Raw genomic sequence first — 14,581 nt, forward strand, 5'->3', positions numbered from 1 at the left:
TGGGAAGAGAGGACTTCAAGACACACAGAGGTTTGTTTTTCTGTGTGTGTGCTCCTCCAGGTTCAATGAAAACCTTTACGTTTGATTAACACTTGGTTTTGTTGGTTTTCTCTCATCGTGCATCAGTAGTTTGACTGGAATCCTTTAATTTGTTAATAAATTTATTTCATAATTTCCTCAGCTTCTTGTTTTCACTCCTGACTTCTTTAAAAACCTACTCAGGTGGTATTTACAGAGATCCATCATCTGCACTGCAAACACCAACCGACACCATTGTTTTAGGTCACCCTACATGATTCTTTACCATATTTATGATTTACTTGCTGTGTTAATTCATCGATGTACAGTTTTAGAAACCAGTTGTGTGGAAAAAAAGATGAAAATTCTGAGTATTTCTACTTATACTTGAGTAAAACATCTAAGTATTTCTTCCATTACCGGTTGACAGTTGTTGTTTTTTTAGGAAATATTCACACGAAGATAAAAAATAACAGTAATGTAGTATCAGCTAAATGTACTTAAAGCATCAAAAGTAAAAGTACTCTGTCAAAGAAGGGCTTATTTGATGGTGTTTTATTTTATATGTATTGGCCTAAACATGACTTTAGTCTGCAAACCTCATTTTATTAAAATGTGCTTGTTTGAAAATGCTTTAAATGAAGAGTGAGTGGAAAATATTAAAAATTCATTATATACTTGAAATAACTTAGATTTGGTCTTTTTTTTTTTAAACAAACACAATTAGGTCTCAGGTTAGGACTGATATTGCTCAATGAAAAGATTTTTGCACTAAAAAATGCATCATACTTAAAAAAATGTTCATATGTTTTGGAAATAAAATCTTTGAATGCAAAATAACTTGTGTCAAGTAGAAATAAAAGGTGCAGAAAAATAAAATACTCGAGTAATACCTCAATATTTTAGGCTACTTAAGTACAGTACTTGTGTAAATGTACTTATAATTGCTTTATTCGTCCATTTTGGTATAAATAAACCAAGAGATTACATTTTGTAACACTATCTGGAAAATATCGTATCGAACAATGGCGCCCTCAAGCGGTGAGATTGTAATACTGCATCAACAAAACACAGCAACGCACATCTTCCCGGAAGTCGCGTTTGAAGGAGTTCCTGCTCAGCTTCCTGTCCGTTAGTTAATCCACTTGTTGAGTAGCAGAGGACGACGAAGAGGCGAACACAACAAACAAAGCTTCACTGAAAGTCCAACAATGGCGGGAAAGGACGGATAAAAAGCGGCGGTTTGAGCACCATGTTCGGTCTGAAAGAAGCCGGAGTCCTCGGCGCCTCCGTGGCCCTCGCGGGTGGAGTCGCCTATTTTATCTGGAACTACTCGTCCTCCTCCTCCGGGGAGAAGAAGCCTCAGACACGGCCGAGAAGAGAGGGTAAAAGGGCCGGAGAGGCAAAGGAAGAGGAGAGAGGAGGAGGCGCTCCAAATGAACCAACGGTTGTGGTCCCTGCTGCTGCTCCAACGGTTGCTGCTGAGCCCAAGACAACATCGGAGGTAAAACACGGTGACACACTTTCCGGTAAAAACCTGTTGGTGTAGTAAAAAGTGCTTTAAAAATTATATTTTTATATATCTGACATCTAACTGTTCTTACATGGACACAGGCAAGATACAGCTGAGCACATTTTACTGCTTTTCACTTAAATAAAGGTTTAATTTAATATGACAACTTGAGGTAAAACAGACCAGAAAACAGCAGCTGTAGAATATTTTAGGTTTTCCTTTTCAAACATCCAGAGTTTATAAACTACTACAACCAGCTAGATACCTTTTATTGTTTGGGTTACAACAGTAACAATTAAAGGCAAGTTCTCTGGGGAGTTGCTGTGAATTCTGGGAAATGTAGGATCACATGTATTTTTTAGAGAGAGAATTAATCAGCAACTTTTGTTTAAATCAGTTAAAAGTTTGAATTAATTTGCACGAGTTCATGGCTCTCAAATGTGAATATTATTATTAGTTTTCTAATGACAGTAAATTAAATTTATTGGGCCTTAAGAAATGAAAAAACGTCACTTGTCTTCTGTTGTGTATCTTTATGGTATCCGTAAATAAACTCATGTATCAAACACTTCATCTGATGTGCTCTGCTCTCTGTGTGTGCTGCAGTCTAAGCCCGTGGAGTCCACGGGGACCCAGGTGCTGGTTCTGGGTCTGGATGGATCCGGTAAGACCAGCCTGCTGAACTGTTTGTCCACCGGGTGTCTGGAGCAGGACACGCAGCCCACGAATGGCTTCAACGCCGTCTCCATCCACAGGGAGGACCTGAACATCGAGTTCCTAGAGAGTAAGTCTCACCTCGAGAGACACTTTAAGTCAGTCTTGAGTTGGTTGTCACAGTCTGTCTGTCTGTCTCTCTGTCAGTTGGAGGTAAAGAGGAGCTCCGGCCGTACTGGGAGAAGTACATGTCCAGGGCGCTGCTGCTGGTGTTCGTGGTCGACTCCTCCAACCCGACGCTCTTCCCCGTCGCTAAGAAGCATTTGCATGAGCTGCTGGCCTCCGAGCCCCGCCTGCCTTTGATGGTGCTGGCCAACAAACAGGTGAGCGTGACAGGAAGCAAAACACTCCATGCTGCTTCCAACAGAAGCCTGCGGGGGGCCTCTAGTCCTCTTGAAGCGCGCAGCGTTACATTAGAGACTCAATGTTCACATCGGCTGCAACAAACAAACAAAACTGCACACATTTTCACAACGATTGTCTCATGAAGAAAAAATCATGAAAGAAGACAAATTAAAGAGATGTCACGACCTCAAGAAAATCCTACATATACATGTGTCTGTAATGTTGTATACATATATATATATATATATATATATATATATATATATATATATATAATATATCTAAGTAACATTTCACACAGTCGGAGAAAACTCAGTTTGGTTTAGAGGTGCAGATTTTCTTGCATCTCATCGGCTTCAAAATGTTCCCAAAATCAGAAAAGTTAAGATTTTATTTTATCAGAAGTTTGTGTGTTTAATTAAACTGACTTCATTAGTAAATTTAGTTTTGTCTTATCAAAATATATTAAATATTTAGAATATATCATCGCAATAGTATTTATATTCATCGTAGTAATTCTGCCTTTTAATTGAACAAAAGATGATCATAAATCTCTAGTTTCAGACAAAAATCTGCCGTTTTTAGGAGTCCAAGTCTTAACATTTGACAGAAAAGATCATTTAAATCATCTTTAAATACTCAAGTTCATCCTGTTCAGACTCTGAAGAGTTTAAACCCGGAGCAGGTATCCTCTGATGTGTCTCAATAATAGAAGTGGATGATTCAAATGTTTGACTCGTGTTTCCAGGACCTTCCAGGAAGCTGCGGCATCACGGACCTCCACGCCGCCCTGTCTCTGTCCGAGGTCGGAGAGCGCCGCTTGTTCCTCATCGGCACCTACGTGAAGAGGGGCGAGAAGGAGCTCGGCGCCGGCGTCCAGGACGCCCGGGACCTGATCATCCAGATGGTCTGTGACGGCAGATAGGACACTCCCTCTGTCCGGTGTGACAACATCCAGCAGGTTCTCTTCGATGTTTTAGGTCGGCTGAAACTCATATTTATTTATGAGAAGATTTGAATGTATTTGTAGTTCTGCTTTAGTAGAGTTTAAAAGTGTAAAACTTGACTGACTTTGAATCTGTTGCTCCATCGTTACCAAAAGTAAATTAGTGATTTTGTGAATTTAAGCCGAGGGCCGACGGGACACTTGAACTTGTGTTCAAATATCATCTTCACCAAAGAGTTATTTTCAGAGTCTCGTCAGCAGAGACGTGAATGTTTCACTTTACAAGAATCAGGACGTCAGCAGCGATGAGCTAACCGTCTGTGAGCATCATAGAGGTCGTGTTTCATGTACTGTTGGATGTAACCGGCAGTTATATTTAATACCTCGACAGTAAGACTTAAAGCTGTTCTGGACAAAGTTTAGTTCACAGTACAAAAATGAATCCCCCGTCCCTTCTGATAAACATTACAACTTAAGGCTCGCTGTGTTTAGCTCAGTGATGGTACGTGTCAGGATTTATGGGTATTTAAATGGTTACCTCTTTCTGCCAAGTGGGGGCGCCAACATACAAACTTAACTATTACAGCTTTAAGAAGCAGTTCAGCTTTCTGAAGTGCAGTTAACGTGTAAACTAATATATATATATATATATATATATATATATATATATATATATATATATTAGAGCTTAACTTCAACAGGAACACTGCAGCTAATAATGTCTGAATAAAACAGTTGAATAAAGTGGAAACTGAGCTCTTTTCTTTAAAGATCAGCTGTTTTATTTTTGACTAATCAGATATCTAATCACCGAACTTACGAACTTTAACACTACCAAATCATTGTGTGTAATTGTTGGATTAGCTTTAAAACATTCTTGCTTTCATGATCTCTTCTCCAGACGTCTTTGTGTGTGTTTTGCTGTTGAGAGAGATGCTGCTTGGTTCTTATTTCGTCTTCATGCTGTTTTATTTGGTGAAATCTGCTCAATGAATCAGTCTGTTAACTTTGGGTTTAAGGGGAACTACGTTGTTGTTGTGTGCAAAGCCTTCATGTGTTACATTTGTCTCGGGAGTGTTTTTCTAATACCAAAACATGTCCAATATACAGTATTAATCAACACCATGATTGTCTTTCTACTGTTTTTTTACTCTCAAATAAATAGTTTGCACTAAACTGACTGGTGTGACCTTTTATTGTCGCTGTGAGAGTTGAACACGTGACCTGCTGGACGCCCCGCGGCGCCACATTTGTGGGTATAGAGCTAATAACAGCAGCTCATCGGAAGATGGAGACTGGCTCAGGACATCGGAGCTCTTTTATATCTGGAATGTGATCCAGAGTACACGGCCACGCTTCACCGCTGGCCTCCACGTATCGCTTTCGCTTTGACGGAAGCCGTCTTGAGACGGTGAGACGGCTTCAGTGTGCGGACTCAGGTGTCCTCGTGTGATGTCGGTTGCGAAGGACTCCTGGCTTCATAGCAACAGCAGGAGATTAGTGTGACAGCGTCGGCGGGCAGCGAGGCGACACGTCCGGCTGAGATGTCGGGAAAACCAGGTGAGTTTACTAATCATGTGCCACGCGGCCTTCAAATAGTCCCGAGTCTCATATGTTCTGTCTGATTTCTTTGTGCAGGTATTGAGTCCAGATTTGGTCCACCAAACAGGTGCAGTAACAACACTTTTATTAATTCTACAAACAAAAACTACTTTTAAACTATTTAATTGTTGCATGTTTGCTCATCTTTTTATTTACTTCTCATTTCTATCTATATTTTTTTAATAATACTTCACACTTATAGTTAGCCAGAAGTAATGTATAAACAACATATAACTATATCATACCTGCAAACGTATCGCTTTTCGGCGAAATTCACCGTTTTTGAATCAAAATATTTCAGTTCACGCGGTCCCTCATTAACGTTAAACCGGAACACCGACGCATCTGGTTGCAGGTTGTTGTTTTTTTAACTCAAAGTAGAATGAGGCGTGGTCATAATAACGTTTATGAACACTAAAACTTAGGCCCAGATACTGATGAGGTCAAAGAGCTTCAGGGAGAGGAGGCTGTTTGTGCAGCGCAGCTTGACGCAGGGCTGAGATGTGAAGGAGCTGGGCCTGGATAAAGGTGGAGCTGGACCTGGATAAAGGTGGAGGTCTAAACAGACATAAAGGGAGATCAGTACAGCTTCCCGCTGTCACAGTATTTTAAATACATTGACAAGGCAGGGTATGCTGAATGCAGCCTCTGCTCCAAGGAGATGAACTACAGCAACAAGGGCTCACGTGCCCTCTCATCACACTAACAGACACTGTTCACTGTGATGACCACAGCCAGAGTACTAACAGTCCCAACAGTCCCACGTGCAGTTGCTCCTAAGAACCCTGAAGTAATGAGAGGGTTAAGGTGCCTGTACCTTCATTTCAGAGGGTTGCTAATGCAGAGGTGTGTATAGATCACAGCTATTATTTTACTCTTGATAAGATACTTTAGCCAGAGTAGATTATCATTTTAATTTAAATAGTTGAACTGGATTGAATGCATATTAATTGCAAATAGAAGATAGGCTACAATTCTAACAGCTTTACAGTAACAGTAGTAGTACATTTTAAAGCTCATATTTAAAATAAAAGTGTTACCTACTGTATATTATTCATGTGTTACTATGTTGGACAAAATCTAAAAGCCCAAAATGTCAACTTTTCTCTTTCAGTCGGCCGTTCCGTCATTAAAATGTTCGACTCACAGATAAACGTAAACAGTCGAGTCTCTGACTTTGATCAGTGGCCACAGTGAGGTTTAGAGTTTGAAGCCAACTTCTTTAAAAGTGAACAGAGAGAGAGCAGTTTCTGAATGTCACAGCTCTGCCAGAAAGAAGAAGAAACCCTCAACACAGACGGGAAACCCACTGAGTGATTGCACGTTCCCCCCTTTGGGCCCAGAGTCTCCGAGTTACGCTCGTATTTAGAGCTGATTTGTGTTTTTTGGGGGGATTGTGTGTTTTCTCTGCAGAGTCTTGGAGCTGGCGCAGCACAAAACCACAAAAACTGTTTGGGCCACGACTCCTTGGTGAGTAGCCGAGTCATACCACATTCAGTCACATATTTAAAAACAAATAACTCTTGCACAAGATGTGTATGTTCATTGTTGTTATTATTTCTGGTTATTCTCAGTCTATAAACATCTCCAGCGCTGCAGGAGGACTTCTGTTCCAGCTGTTACGTCATATATAAATTGCTCGTTTGTTCATCGATCTGTTGTGAAATGAACTCCCAAGAATTCAGGAGCCTCTGTGGTCGGCGTTTCCTTCCTCGAGCGGTTTCTTTAAACGGCATAACAAGAGACAGATGTCTGGCACGCTTTGAACGTGCGGTTAAAACAGAAACACAATGGGTCCATGAACAAGAGGCCACATTTGATTGAGACTATCGTTCTTTCATTTGGTCATCGCTCGCTTGGAAAATATTGCTTCTGCTTCTACGCCCGGCATTTTGTCATCATCTCCTCCATTGGAAACTTTTTCATCCTTTCATTGATCAGTGGGAAGCTGAGCTGGGGCAACCAGGAGACAATATGGCCCCTCTCCGCGTCAGCGCTCGGAGCCATTCCAAGTGCAAGAATCCAATCCCTAGCCAGACACAAAAGAGACTTCTCAGCCAGGGAGGACCAGCGCAGGTAACTGTAGCCCGTCTGCACCCACGGAACGTTACTGATGACTCTTGTAGACGGACGGGGGGGGGGGGGGGGGGGGGGTGTTTGTGTTCATGCCGTGTTCGTCACAAGCCTTTTATGCTGCGCTGCGTCAACCTATTTCAGAATGTGTTTGCAAAGCTGAAGGGGGGTAATGATGACTTTGGCACAGACTTGATTCAGGAAATGCAAACTGCAAAGTGATGTTCAGGACTGATGCCAGCTGCATCCCGATCAGAGGTGATCACTTCTGTCGGGATCAATTAGTAAGAGGAGGAGCCGCGATGGCAGCTCCGGAGGCTTTCATTTTGTTGTTTTTCCTCCCCTCTGCCTCAGCTGTCAGATTAAAAGGTAACATGCAGAGTAATTCAATCAGAAGCCCACACAGGAAGCACAGCTCCCAGAACAAATAACAGTAGTATCCTGTAAGTGAAGATGACGGCAGTCACCTGCTGGTTTGGTTTGAAGCAGGAAGAGCTGCAGAATACACACAGTTTGTATATATCAGCTTGTTTTGTGTTGATTAGTTACATTTTTTATCTAGATTATGATGAATGTATTCTGTTCATCCTGATAATTACACTGCGGTTCCTCATCTAATCACATCACTCTGCTCTCTCCTCCATGTTGTTAACTTCTAATCTGATTATCTGGCAGACTCTCATATATCTCAATAGTACTGGTATAATACTTCAGTGTAGGGTGTGTCAGTGTGTGTCAGTGTAGGGTGTATCCATGTAGTGTGTGGTGTGTAGTGTGTGTCAGTGTAGGGTGTATCCATGTAGTGTGTAGTGTGTAGGGTGTGTAGGGTGCATCAGTGTAGGGTGTGTATGTGTCAGTGTAGTGTGTAGGGTGCATCAGTGTAGGGTGTGGCAGCTGGTGCTTTCTCTTCATATGAGGCTGCAGCTACTGAGAGTTTTCACTGTGGATTAATCTGCAGATTAATAAATCTTTTAGTCTATAAAAGAGTTCTTAAAATGGTCTGCTGTGTGAGACCAACGCTGCAAAGCCCAAAGACACTCGGTGTGTAATAAATATAAGATGCAGGAAAGCTGAGAATCCTCACAAATGAGAAGCTGGAACTAGTGAATGTTTGGCATTTCTGTTTGAAAAATGACTGAAACAATTACAATAATCGATTATTAACATTTTAGCAAATTCATTTTCTGTCCATCGACTTGTCGCCTCGTGTTTTTAATCATTAAAAACACGAGGCTACAACCTTAAATCAACCTTTAAAGTAATTCATTAAAGTTACTGTGAGGGGCTTTAATCTGGTTTGTTACTGATGCCTCGATATGACCTACATCAGAAAACGAGACCATCGGCGAGAGGATTCTTAAAGCTTGTCTGGTCGAATCAGATGAAATCATGCAGGTTCACCAGAAACTCCTTCAGCTCAGACTCCAGCAGAGCCCAGCTCACCGCGGACAGACTCAGATCCATCTTCTTCACCTTCATCGATCTGCAGTCAGAGCTCCAACACTGACACCACGCTGCTGGAGGACCAGGTCGTATTGCTGGAGGAAAGGGAGGCACGGGAGAACCAGAACCGGGACCGAGAGGAGCCGACTGTCAGACCTCTGCTGCTGTGAAATGAGAGGTTTTGTAAAAGGAGTCTGGTGCCGGGAAAATACTACCGCATTTGTCCACAGTAACCAAAATAACACAAAATGAAAGTTCCTCTTAGTAGCTTTAAGAAAAAATGAGAAAATGTACCGGTTCCAGCTTCTCAAAGTTGATCATTTGTTTACGTAAGTAACTACTGAAGATGTAAACTTTTACTATAAACAAAGGTTCATTCATTTCCTAAAACTGAATCATTCCTTAAATCCTTATCATTGGTCTGTTTGTCTACATTTTTCTTTAAGAGACAATGAGTCAAAATGAACATTGTCAACATTAGACCGTGGTTGTGTGTCATCCCATTGTCTCCACTGAGTGTTTAACACAGTTAAATGTTTTTGTGGGTACAGATGATTTTCCATCAGCACTGACACTCATCCATTGTTCTGCGTGTCCCCCCCCCGGTCCTCCTCCTCCTCCTCCTCCTCCTCCTCCTCCTCCTCCTCCTCCTCCTCCTCCTCCTTCCTTCTGCCTCAAGACATTCTTTTGTCCCAACACACATTAATGGATGTGGTAATGGCCTCCATTTTCCTGCAGGGAGGAGGAGGCGAGCTTCTCCAGGAAGACCCGACGTCCTTCCTCCGAGGCATCCCGATACGAGCACATTGTCCGCTTGTCAACACCCAGAACCCGGAGCTGCAGCTCCCAGGAAGTCGGGTAAAAGCCTCATTAGTCATCAAGCAGCACCAGTAAAGTGAGGACAAGTGGAGCCGAACCAAACAAACTCGGGTCAAATTAGTGCTTCAGGCTGTTTAGAAGCCCATAAACGGAGCTGCTTCCCACATAATTCAGTAGAAAAACCTTTTTTCTTGGGAAATTCTGATAAGTTTCAACACAGCAGGCCTCTAGAAATACTCTGAGGAAAACATTCTGTGAAGGAAAAACATTCTTTGGTTGAACTGCTCACACTAAAGCTAAAAGCACAAGTAGACATCGCTTATTTTAAGATGTGACGAGCCAACAAGGTTGAGGGATTTAAGTTATTTATTGAGCAAATAATGCTGAACTGTGAGGATGTTCTGCTTGTCTCTGGTTAATGCAACTGCTAATAGAATATTTTTGGACTGTTAATCACACAAAACGAGAAACCTGAAGACGTGACGAGCAGTGTTAATATTCAAAAATATGAAAATAATTATTAGTTGCAGCCCCTAAATGTGACTTAACTAAGACGAGGACAGGGTTAATCAGTAGTAGCTGAATTTATGGGTTTTATTATTGTATTTGTATTATTATCTTTTCTCTCCCGACAACTCTTTCTGTTTTAGAGATTATTTCGATCTCCAGCTCTCCACTCAAACCTTTTGGCAGATTTGTGACCTAAAACCTCTGAAGCTGTTCTTCTCCCTCAGAAAACCAGAGTCTAGAATTCAATCTCTGCAGAATATTACATATCATATAGTTAAATATGAGGAGCAGCGGCTCCGGTCCAACACTAACGTCGCCGAGCCGTTTGAGGAAAGCCAACGTTTGGACATCTGCTATTTCAGTGTCAGACTGTGGGAGAGCGAGGAGCCGAGACAATAGAGCTTATTGTCCAAAGTTCAGGTCCCCCGGGACGCTCGCAGACAGCCGCGGAAGTCTTTTTATAAATCCTGAGCGGAGCAGCAGAACATGTTGTTGGGCATGAAGAGAGGTTTATACAGGGATTACTTTCTGGATGCAATACACACAAAATGAATTTTCACTTTTGTAATTTAGATCGTAGATATTACAGTGATTGTTTTTTTGTTTTGAATGCCCTCCACAAAATATATGAATCACCAGCTGCTGAAACCTAATCCTTTTATCCTGTTGCTCCAAAACAACAACACAAAAAAGCTTAATAAATAAATAAATAAAATTACACATATGTGCCTACCATTACTAAAAGATTGGTGTAACGAAAGCTGCTGGAACTATTTTATTAGTTGCTAATCATTTTTAAGTATCTATATGACGAATGTTTCCAAATTTCCCTTTCTGTATTGGGAATAATATGTGTACAGTGTAATATTATTCTAATCCTGAAGTACCAGCCCTCCTTTTACTATGTTAAAGTACCAAAACAACACAAGAATATCCAGCAAACCTATACAGCAAACTCTTAATTAACATAATTAAGTATTTAATGTCCAAAAATACTTAATTATGTTGTTCATTGAGAGATTGAGACTTGGAGCAGATGAGGCACAACCTTTGTCAATTAATCTTTTTAACCAATATTTGAGAAATTGCGTCAGATACTGTACGTCATATTTTTAAACAAAAATACATCTTAGAAAAAGCATTTCATTTGTTGTTTGTCGACATGTAAAACAAATGCCACAAAGTCGCCCCATCTGTGGTAAATACTCTAAATGTGATGTTCTCTGAGCTTTCAACTGTATTCAGAGAACTTCTTATTTTCGCCCTCTGAAGGATGCGGTTGGAAGTTAAAATGGGTCTTTACGTTTAGAATATTTACCACAGATGTACTCACTCATAAATGTTCTTGAAACAGTTGTTTAGACGTAATCCTTCAAGAAAAGGTCATAATAACGAGGGGAAAAAAATCACATTTTTGAAGAAAAAAATCATTTTTTAGAGAAATTAACTTGACTTTTCTGATGTTTATTTCTGGCAGGTTGTTAAAATGTCTCTCCGCTGGTCCCAACAGGCCTCTTCACACACCTCAGTGTGACAATAACTGTCCCATTTGGCACGTCGATCCCAACATGAAATCTGCTGTGATCACACCGCGACTGCTGCAGCTCTCCAAACACAAACCAAACCATCCAGACTTCCAGAGCAACAGAGAGGTGAGATCCTGATCAGCAAACCCATCGGGCAACTCTAAGTGGGGGATGTCGGCCGACAAATGCATCAGCATTTTTGGCATTAATGTTATGATGTAGCTTTATTTTTAGGTATTTCATCAGCAGAATTAGCTGAAAACAGACATTCTCCTCTGATTATTCGCTGTCGCTTTACCTTTATTCTCATTTAAATTTGATACACCTCTTATTATTTATTTACTGTGTTTTCTCCGGACTTTACCCTCTGGGGATCATGAAGGTGTATCTTATCTTAACAAGCCTTTGGTCGTAAATGCTAGGAATGACCGTTTGAAATGGAATTGTTGGTGTTTTCTAATGATAACAGATCTCGACCTTCCTCGGACAGATTCTCAGCTGATGGTTGAGGACAACAAAGGTGCATGAAGTGTGTTTGTGTTCCCGCAGAGTGCTGTGTCCATCGTTTCGTCTGCTTCCAAGACGGCTCGAATCTCTCAGCGACTGGTCCACCTCTCACTGCCCCGACTGAAGCAGAGCAACGCCTGCCTGGAGCTCGGACACCTGGTGGAGCCGATCTGCCCCGTAAGAGCTCCTTCTAATAAACCGCCTCAATACTTATTGGTGCAGTTTAGTTTGAACGTTCACGAACCGTAGAGGACTCAGAATTCATCAGTCTTTCTAGTACTTGTGGAGAAAACTCTGAAAATGTCTGTCTGCTTGACATCAGTTCATTTCATATGTTCCAGCTGTTTGAAGCAGCTCTCTGACATAAACTGTGGCTGTTTTCACTCGATGAGTGGTTCTTACAATTAACTGTGGAATTTTCCAATCATTGTCATCAGCCAAACGACAGATGCATACAGATTGCCAGATGTTTTCCCGTCCTCATGATCTGTGGTTTTGCGGTCCGGCTCTTATTTTTATGACTGAAACACTTATAGAAAAATGTATAATGACAAAAGATCCTTTGCTTGAACAGCAGCTGAGTGTACAGCATGATTTACATATTTTAAGACATGAATTCGGGGCCAGTGGTATTTTCTTGAATTGCTATCAGTGCTAAAACTATGAACTAAATGTCTGAATATCTCTAACAGGTTTCAAAGGCGGCGAGGCGAGCCACGGCGAGTACTCGTGTTGAAATGTTGGCGACACCAAAACGTCTTTACTAGGCCTACATCCCTCCACGAGAACCAGAGTGGAGCCGAAACAACGCCCCGTCCTCCTGAGCTTCACTCAACATCACAACCAAGTCAGTGCTTTTCTAGTTTGTTCCCTTTGTGAAGCAAATTCAACGTCAACGGAAACCTTTGAAAAGGATAAAGCGTTGTGGACATTTAACTTCTTTTGGTGCTTTATTTACACCAGCTTTCATCCTGTTCGAAGATTCTACTGTTCAATGTTTTACTAATTATTTTCATCTTATCATCTAGATAAAGTCCCGGAGCAGTTTGTTGAGTTTCTTCGATGATTTGCCGTAAAACATCATAAAACCACAATAAAAAGAAAGAAAAATCAATGACTCAAAATGAATTTGTAGAAAACTAAGCTCAAAGATTATAAAAGTATTGAATATGTTTAAACTCCAAACTCAGTTTGAGACATCTGAAAGGGAAACGCACTCTGGTGCGTCTGTTTATTTGCGGTTCTGTTGATATCATTACCATGTGTATAAAACCTTGACTAAAAGATTTGGACCACGATACTAGAATCTATGACAGATTGACGGTTTGTATCTCAGACAATTTGAATAAATCAGAGCAGAGAAAATGAATAATGTTGTCAGAGCCCCAGTATGAAGTGAATCCACAGGGGTTGAGCTGGATTCTGCATTTATATCACAACCATGTGTGTATGCATCCTCACACACAGACACAGTTCACTGACTTTTATTTTGAAGGTATTTTAGCCTTTAAAGAGTTCCCTCTGAGGCGACGTTGTGCTTTGTCAGTTTTACCACTTCCTCTCCATCTCTCTCTGAAGTTTTTGACGTGGGACAGATGTGCGTCTGCCGTGATTTTATTCACTCTTTTCATATTTTAAACAGAGGCTCTTCACTGTCTGCATGCATGTGCAGTGAGTGGGAGAAGGTTTTACCAAAGACTTTCAGAAGCTCCCTTTCAGAGGTCACATTGTTTTGGAAGTACCACGAATCTGGCCACAGTTTAAGTTACCAAAAGTGCCACTGCTTCAGTTTGGAAATCCACCATGATCCCATTTACACTTGTGTAAGTACATAAGCAAATAGTCACAGTTTATGTGTTCAGAGGTGGAGGCGCCCTGTGCCGTGATTTGATGGCCTCCAGCGTGAGCTTTAGATCAGCGCAGGTTTGTGGCCCCGCACGACTCGGCTAGACGATCAAAGGAGATTGAACCGACATGCCGCTGGAAGGCTAATCTGGGATTAGCCTGCCGCGATCGTGACCTGGGACCACAAGGTAGTGAGGAGGAGGAGGAGGGAGGAGGAGGAGGAGGGGGGGGGGGGGGGAGGAGGAGGAGGAGGGAGATGGGGACTTTAAAAAACAAAAAGAGAAAGCTGAGTTTCAGCCAAACATGTCATTTTAATGATTACTAACTGGTGTTTGAAATTATTTTTGGCTGTATACACATGAACAATACATTGGACAATGCTTCTGCAACTGTCAATGTTTCACTGTGTTTGTCTCTTACAAATAAACAAATAATAAAAGGAAATAAACATTGTGCATTTTATATCTTTCCTGGCAAATGAATTACACTCAAAATAAGGTCTGTAACCACAACTGTACAAAAGCTCAATTTAAGAGGCGTATGTGTATTATTAGCATGATCTCAATATAATTTGTTTTAGATATCACGGTTATCGCCAACACAGGTATATATCGCGACGCCCTAAATAGCACCACTAGCGGTAAAAAAAACAACTCCACAGTGTCAATTAAGGTCAACTCTGATTAGCGTTTTCTCTTGATGAAATTGTTGAGATCCTAC

At 41.2% G+C, this 14,581-nt stretch overlaps 2 protein-coding genes across 2 annotated transcripts; both read left to right on the forward strand.

The window, feature by feature from the left end:
* Positions 1 to 1,127: 1,127 nt before the first annotated feature.
* On the forward strand, positions 1,128 to 4,716 carry arl9 (ADP-ribosylation factor-like 9). The gene is made up of 4 exons (XM_079167886.1): positions 1,128 to 1,522; positions 2,138 to 2,315; positions 2,393 to 2,568; positions 3,339 to 4,716. The coding sequence occupies exons 1-4, from the start codon at positions 1,271 to 1,273 to the stop codon at positions 3,513 to 3,515; spliced, it is 783 nt and encodes a 260-aa protein (XP_079024012.1). The 5' UTR covers positions 1,128 to 1,270; the 3' UTR covers positions 3,516 to 4,716.
* A 1,768-nt stretch (positions 4,717 to 6,484) lies between these two features.
* spmap2l (sperm microtubule associated protein 2 like) lies at positions 6,485 to 13,963 on the forward strand. The gene is made up of 6 exons (XM_079167896.1): positions 6,485 to 6,608; positions 7,080 to 7,214; positions 9,393 to 9,512; positions 11,494 to 11,635; positions 12,059 to 12,193; positions 12,709 to 13,963. Exons 4-6 carry the CDS (start codon positions 11,552 to 11,554, stop codon positions 12,781 to 12,783), a joined length of 294 nt encoding a protein of 97 aa, XP_079024022.1. The 5' UTR covers positions 6,485 to 6,608; positions 7,080 to 7,214; positions 9,393 to 9,512; positions 11,494 to 11,551; the 3' UTR covers positions 12,784 to 13,963.
* Positions 13,964 to 14,581: the final 618 nt, after the last annotated feature.

The sequence above is a fragment of the Pholis gunnellus genome, assembly GCF_910591455.1.
Source record: "Pholis gunnellus genome assembly, chromosome: 10".
Taxonomy (NCBI): Eukaryota; Metazoa; Chordata; class Actinopteri; order Perciformes; family Pholidae; genus Pholis; species Pholis gunnellus.